This window comes from Fonticula alba (genome assembly GCF_000388065.1).
Source record: "Fonticula alba strain ATCC 38817 unplaced genomic scaffold supercont2.10, whole genome shotgun sequence".
Classification (NCBI taxonomy): domain Eukaryota; order Rotosphaerida; family Fonticulaceae; genus Fonticula; species Fonticula alba.
Genome location: NW_009242980.1, coordinates 119,871 through 126,043, shown reverse-complemented (window position 1 = coordinate 126,043; position 6,173 = coordinate 119,871). Strand labels below are relative to the sequence as shown.

General features: G+C 71.7%; 3 protein-coding genes across 3 annotated transcripts in view; 2 read left to right on the top strand and 1 right to left on the bottom strand.

Moving 5' to 3' along the window:
- Positions 1-234, top strand: part of H696_05345 (hypothetical protein) — a gene marked incomplete at both ends in the record, with an annotated part of 2,159 nt that extends 1,925 nt beyond the window's left edge. The window contains 2 exons of the mRNA XM_009499192.1: positions 12-36; positions 108-234. Of these exons, the coding sequence (XP_009497467.1) occupies positions 12-36; positions 108-234 (152 nt within the window). The remainder of the gene's footprint in view (positions 1-11; positions 37-107) is intronic.
- Positions 235-923: 689 nt separating this feature from the next.
- Positions 924-3,594, top strand: H696_05344 (hypothetical protein; the record flags this gene model as incomplete). Its single annotated transcript, XM_009499191.1, has 6 exons — positions 924-1,327; positions 1,564-1,973; positions 2,300-2,445; positions 2,577-2,764; positions 2,853-2,988; positions 3,234-3,594. Exons 1-6 carry the CDS (start codon positions 955-957, stop codon positions 3,592-3,594), a joined length of 1,614 nt encoding a protein of 537 aa, XP_009497466.1. The 5' UTR covers positions 924-954.
- Positions 3,595-4,011: 417 nt separating this feature from the next.
- H696_05343 (hypothetical protein) overlaps positions 4,012-6,173 on the bottom strand; it is a gene marked incomplete at both ends in the record, with an annotated part of 6,208 nt that continues 4,046 nt past the window's right edge. The window contains 3 exons of the mRNA XM_009499190.1: positions 4,012-5,281; positions 5,384-5,498; positions 5,613-6,144. Of these exons, the coding sequence (XP_009497465.1) occupies positions 4,012-5,281; positions 5,384-5,498; positions 5,613-6,144 (1,917 nt within the window). The remainder of the gene's footprint in view (positions 5,282-5,383; positions 5,499-5,612; positions 6,145-6,173) is intronic.

Genomic DNA, 6,173 nt, shown 5'->3' with positions numbered 1-6,173 from the left:
CGCGACCGCAGCGTTGAGCGCCCTCGCGACCGTAGCGTTGAACGTCCTCGCGATCGTAGTCCTGGGCGCCCCCGCGACCGCAGCGTTGAACGTCCCCGCGGCCGCAGCCGCGACCGCAGCCTCGAGCGCAACCGGGACCGTGACCGCCGCGATGACCGGCACCGCCGCGACGACCGCCCCGCCGACGATCGCCGCCGTGAGCGGAGTCGGAGCCGCGAGGACCGCCGCCGATAGTCTCTCTCCTTTCCAATACACCTGACACATCACATGACAGCCGTGAAATTGTGACACTACCCCCGCGCCCCCGGGCTCCTGCCTGCATGTCCGGCACCGGGCCGGAGAACTCCCCCGGTGTCCGGCAGCCGACGCGCGCGCACGCTTGAGTCCCCTGCTCCGGGAGGGTGTCGGGAGGTCCGGCGCCCGGGGGCCCGGGGTCGTCCTCTCTCCCCCAGGCGGCGGGATGTCTTTTGCCCCGTTGGAGTGTCGGGGGCGGGTCAGCAGGGGCAGGGGGGGGGGGGGGATAGTCATGCCAGGCCAGCCCCACGATCGGGCGATCTGCCCCGCACCGCGCGCGCATGCACTTGCCATGGTGGACATCCCCCCCCCCCTGAGGTTGGGCTGACTCCGCTGGCTGGGATCGGCCCCGGGTCTGGCCGGCGTCCCGTCGCGGGGCCTGCCCGGGCCGTGTTGCTCGGGGCGGTGCCGTCCCTGAAAGGGACCAGGCGAGGCGCTGGGGCGCCCGGCCGCGGGGGAGCATCTCCCTCGCAAGCCCTTTTGCCCTCTTTTCTCCCTCTCTCTCTCTCTCTCTCTCTGCCCTCCGCCCCTGCTTGCCCTCAGCCTCGCGCTCGGAAGAGTATCATCCTTCGGATCGGCGGCGCCGGGTCTTTCCGCCTGCCTCTCTCTCTCTCTCCCCTCCCCCCTCCCTGCCCGCCGGGTTGTCTCTCGGCCTGGAGCATGTTCGCTCGACTCTTTCGCCCGGCCGCGCCGGCGGCCTCCCGGCGCTTCAACCAGCCCTCGCCGCCGGTGGAGCGGTTCATCGCCAATGTCGGCGGCCGGCCGACCACGGTGCTGCGGCTGCTGGCGGACGTCGGGCCACGGAGCCCGGTGACGGCGGCCCCCTCAGGCGCGCCGGTTTCCGGCCCGGCGGCGCACGCCACCATCGAGGAGGTGGTCGGCGGCCCGGCCACCTCCGGCCCGGCGAGCACCTTCGAGTCGGAGGTCCCTGTGCTGGTGGTGATCCCCGGCAACCCGGGAGTCATCGAGTACTATGCGGACTTCATGCGGGCGGTCTTCTTCCGGATGAATGGCCGGATCGATGTGTTTGGTGGTATGTCTGCGGGCTGGGCGTGGGCTTCTTTTTTTTTTTTTGTGGCTCTCCCCCTGCCGGGCAGGTCCCTCCGCTGGCCCGTCCGATTTTCTTTTTTTGCTGCTTTCCTCCTCGCGATCATTGCCCTGTGTGTGTCTGTGGGTTTGTGGGTTTGTGGGCTTGTGGGCTTGTGCGGCCACCGGCTTCGGTTTGGTGGGGGCATGTCTCTGACTTTGCTCTCCCTGGGTGCCTGGCAGTCGAGCACTTCGGGCACAGTCCCACCACGGCGGACTTCCTGCCGCTGGCGCAATCGTGTCGGGCCTCGCGGGGGTCCAACCCGACCGGGGGGAACATCCTGCAGGCGCAAATTGAGCACCACATGTGCTTCTTGTCGGAGTTGCGCCGGTGCCGGAACCCCTGGACCCCGCTGTACCTGGCCGGGCATTCGGTCGGCGCGCACATTGCCCTGGAGCTGACCATGGCCGACTTCTCCGTCGGGCCGGACCCCTCGGAGCCGCCGCCGCCCTACTGGAGCCCGAGCAAGAACCCGGCCAGCTTCGAGCCGGGGGCCCCTCCGGCCCGGGCGCCGCTCTCCATCACCCATGCCTTCCTCATGACGCCGACTTTGCGCAAGATCGGGTCCACTCAGAATGGCCAAAATCTGTCGGTGCGTCCTGCGGCCGGTTGTGGACATGCCCGGGATCTGGGACATGGGTTCCGTACTTTGACATGCGTGTGTGTGTGTGTGTGTGTGGCAGGGGCGGACGGCGCGACGCGGCTCCCGGGTTCCTCCACCTCTTTTTCATTGCCCCCCCTGACTCCGGCGTCTAACCGTGCGATGTTGCCTGCCTTCCCTCGTTCTCGCTCCCCGCACCTGCGGGTGTGCGCAACACGACACGACACAACACGACACAACGCGACACGCCACAACGCGACACGATACAACACAACACGACACGACACAACACGACACAACACTCCGCCACCGGCAAGGCGGCCTTCAACCCGGAGGTGATTGCGGTCCTGGCAAAGGTGGTGACCGTGGCCTCCATGATGCCGGCCTTCATGACGCGTCGGCTTCTGAGCGCCATGGCCTCGTTGTCCACCCGGATGGCCGAGGTGACTGCCGACAACTTCAGGTGCGTCCGGAGGAGGGGAAGGGACATCCCCTGGAGGGGGGGGGGGCCTCTTTGGTGTCCCTCGCCGGGCCCCTCTGACATGTTGGTTCTCGATGCCCGGCCATGCTCCGGTGTCCTTGCCCTCGGCGCAGCGGGCGCGTGGTCAACAATTGCCTGCACATGGCCGCCGACGAGATGGACTTCCTGCAGGAGCTGTCCCCGAAGAAGGTTCTCTTCCTGCACCAGCATGGGTCGCGTCTGGTGACGTGTTTCTACTCGCCCGGGGATGAGTGGTGCACGCCGGGGGACGCGGCGCGGCTGGCCTACCTCGTGGGCCTTGGTGCGTGTGGGCATTTTGCCAGGGGGGGCGGGGGGCGGGGGAGGGAGGGCCCGGGGGGCTGTGCCCGCTTTCTGACACGTGCACCCAGACAATGTGTTTGTCGTCGACCCGAGCGTCAAGCACGCCTTCGTCACCAATGTCGAGAACACCGCCTTCATGGCCAATCGCGTGGCCGTTCGTCTGCACGACAACCTGATGAACCCCCGGCCGTATTTCCAGCAAAGGTACGCCGGGCCGCCCTGTTCCTGCTGCCCTCCCTACATGGTGTTGGTGTCCTCCCCTCTCCCCGCATGTATCTCCATGTCTGTCCTCTTCATGGGGGTTTCTGTCGGCTATCGCATGTATTCACGCTTGCAAGCTGATGTACGTGCACACGCTGACACACATGCGCGCGCATGTGCCGCCTCGCACGCTCCCCTCCCCCTCCCCCGCACGCGCGCACGCACGCGCGCGCGCACGCACACGCCAGCATGGTTGACGACCGGTCAGGCCTGCCCTCCCACTGGGATGACGACTTCGATTGGTCCGACGCCGATGTGGCCAACAACACGCCACCGCATGTGCGCCAGGTCCAGTCCGCGGACAAGGGGTTCTGGCTGGGGCAAACGGATGTCGTCCTCGTTGAGGGAATCTTGCCGCCGGCTCGGGCAGCCGGGCAACCGGCCGCCGCCGCCGCCGCCGCCGCCGCCACCGCCCCTGCCACCCCCTCCGGGCCTCTCCATGACGCCGGTCTGAGTGCCAGCCCGACGCGCGCGGATCCGGGCGACTTGCCCCAGTACCCGTTCCCGGTGCAGGATGACGATGAGGACTTTTCTGACGCCCGTTCCTGAGCGCGGCGCCCCTCCCGTCCCCTTTGCTGCTCTGATGTTTTCCTCGGTGTTCGGCAGGCGCTCGAGACGGACCTCGCCTGAAATGGACACCTTGCACGATCCAGCCTCTTCTTTCTCTCTTCCCCTCCGCTTTTCTCTCCTTCTTCCCTTCTTCCCTTCTTTCTCTTCCTCCCTCTCCCTCCCTCTCCTTCTCCCCCTCCCTCTCCCCCTCCCTCTCCCCCTCCCTCCTTCTCCCTCCTTCTCCCTCCTTCTCCCTCTCCCTCCCCTCCCCCCTCCTCCCCCCTCTTCTAGCGTGCGCGTGCAGGGTGGTGATGCATTTCCCGCGGCGGGGCAGCCAAGGATGCAGGGGCCAGGGGACCGGGACATATGCCTCGGCATGTGGCCGGGCCAGAGGCGGGACCAGGGCGCCCGGCGTGCTCAGCCGACCAGGGGGATGACTTCCCCCGGGCTGGCCGCGAGGCGGAAGTGCACGGTCGACAGGACGGCCAGCGCCAGGATCAGACCGAAGATGACCCGGTCCAGCAGGGCGGTGAGCTGGGTGGCGGCGGTGTCCCGGCGGGCGGCCGCCGCCATGTGCGTGGTGAGGGCCTGCTGCTCGCGGCGCAGGGCGTCCAGCATGTCGGCGGCCCGGGCCACCGAGGCGGCGATGTCATGGAGGCGCTGGTGCACGGCCACCGGGGGCCCGGGCGAGTCGGGGGCCGGGCTGGCGGCGGGGGCCCCGGTGGCCGGGTGCCCGGGGGACCGGGCCCCGGCGGGGGGGCTGCCGGGGCCGGTGGGGCCCGGGCCGTCGGGCTTGGGCCCGGCCGTGGCGCCCGGGTCCCGGCCGAGGTGCTGGTCGAGCTCCAGGGCGGTGGCGCCGGCGGCTTCGACCATGGCCACCGCGGTGCCGGGCATGCCGGCTCGGGCCAGCACCCCGCCGGCCCACACGGCCAGCCCGGCGAAGGGCTTCTTGGCGGGGCCGGGCGCCGGGGCCGGGTCCTCGGGCCCGGGGGCCGTGCCAGCCGGGCCGGCCTCCGTGGGGGACCCCTCGGCCGAGGTGGCCCCGGCCGTGGGGGGCTGCTGCTCGGGGGCCATTTCCGGGGCCGGGAAGGTGGCACTGCGCGTGACGGGGCGCGGGCGGCCGGGGCCCGGGCCGGGGGCCGGCGGCTCGGCCGGCTCCAGCGGCATGATGGCCGACAGGCCGATGGCCCGGGCGAAGCTGATGGCCCGCTGCCGGGCCGGCGAGGCGGGCCGGGCCTGGGTCTGTGTGAAGGGCGTGGTGGCCGGGAGGGGCCGGGGCCCGGGCCCGGGGGCCGGGTGCCCGGGCGGGGTGGTGGTGGTCAGGATGGCCGGCGGCCCGGGGCCCGGGGCGGCCGGCCCCGTGCCGAGGGCCTCCTCGCCGGCCGGGCCGACGCACGAGTCGAGGCTCAGCTCCAGCGGGCTGCCCTCCGGCGGCTCGGTCTGGGTGAGGCGCATGCCGGGGGTGGCCGGGTGGGGCCCGGCCGGCGGGCTGCCGGCCGCGAGGCCTTCCGGCCCGGCGGTCGGGATCAGCGACAGGGCCGACGACTCGGAGGAGGACCGGTGGACGCGGCGCCCGGCCGGCGGCCCGGCCAGCGGCTCCGTCGGGGGGCTGCCCTCCGGCGTGGAGGGGACCCAGATCGACCGGTACAGGGCGTAGTCCTTGTCGCTGGCCAGGACGAGGACCTTGCTGTGTGTGTGTGTGTGGGAGAGATGCAGGGGTTGGGGGCGAAAGGGCGGGGGGTCAGTGGCAGCAAGCAACGCCGGGGGCGGTGCCGGGGTCCGGGCGCACCAGAGCCCATTGCACAGGATGACGGTGACCAGCAGCCGGGGCGTGGCGTCGTCGATGGGCGAGGCAATCCAGCTGGCGGTGGCCGAGTGGACCACGGCCAGGGGGTCGTTTTTGTCTGGGCGTCACGACGGCGTGGGCAGAGGAGGCGGGGCGGTCAGGGCAACGGATGGCCGTGCACGTGTGGGGGAAGTGGCCGGGGGGGGGCCGGGGGGCGCTGTGGCGCACGCACCGGCCAGGCGCAGGGAGGCCAGCGTCCGGAGGAGGAGGGGGCGCGAGCGGCCCGGGCGGGTGCGGCCCGGGGGCGAGGCCGCGCTGCCGGGCTCCGGCATGGGGCCCGGGTCCGCGGTGTCCGGCGCCGGGCCGGTGGCGCCGCCGAGCACAAACACCTCGGCATTCTCATTGACCACCAGCAGCAGGGGGATGGCCGGGGCATGGGGCGGGCCGGCGGTGGGCGGAGAGGAGCTCGGGGCCGGGGGATCGCCTGTGGCGGCCCCCGGGGCCCATGGGCCCTCCGAGGGCAGGGTCGAAGACCGGGTGCGCAGGGCGTGCGGGGCTTCGCGCGGGCCCGGGGCCCGTGCCAGCCCCAGGGAGGAGGCACTGCTGGAGCGCGAGCGGCCGCCAGTCGGGTCGGCTTCGGGGGGGTGTTCGTGCTCGGGGCCAGGTGCCAGGGCGTCCGGGCATGTGGCACGCACCCACTCGCCGAGGTTCGGCAGGGCACACACGAGGGCCATGCTCCAGGGCATCTCCTGGGAAAAGAGCAGCTGTGCTCGGGGGCGGGAGGGGAGGCGGG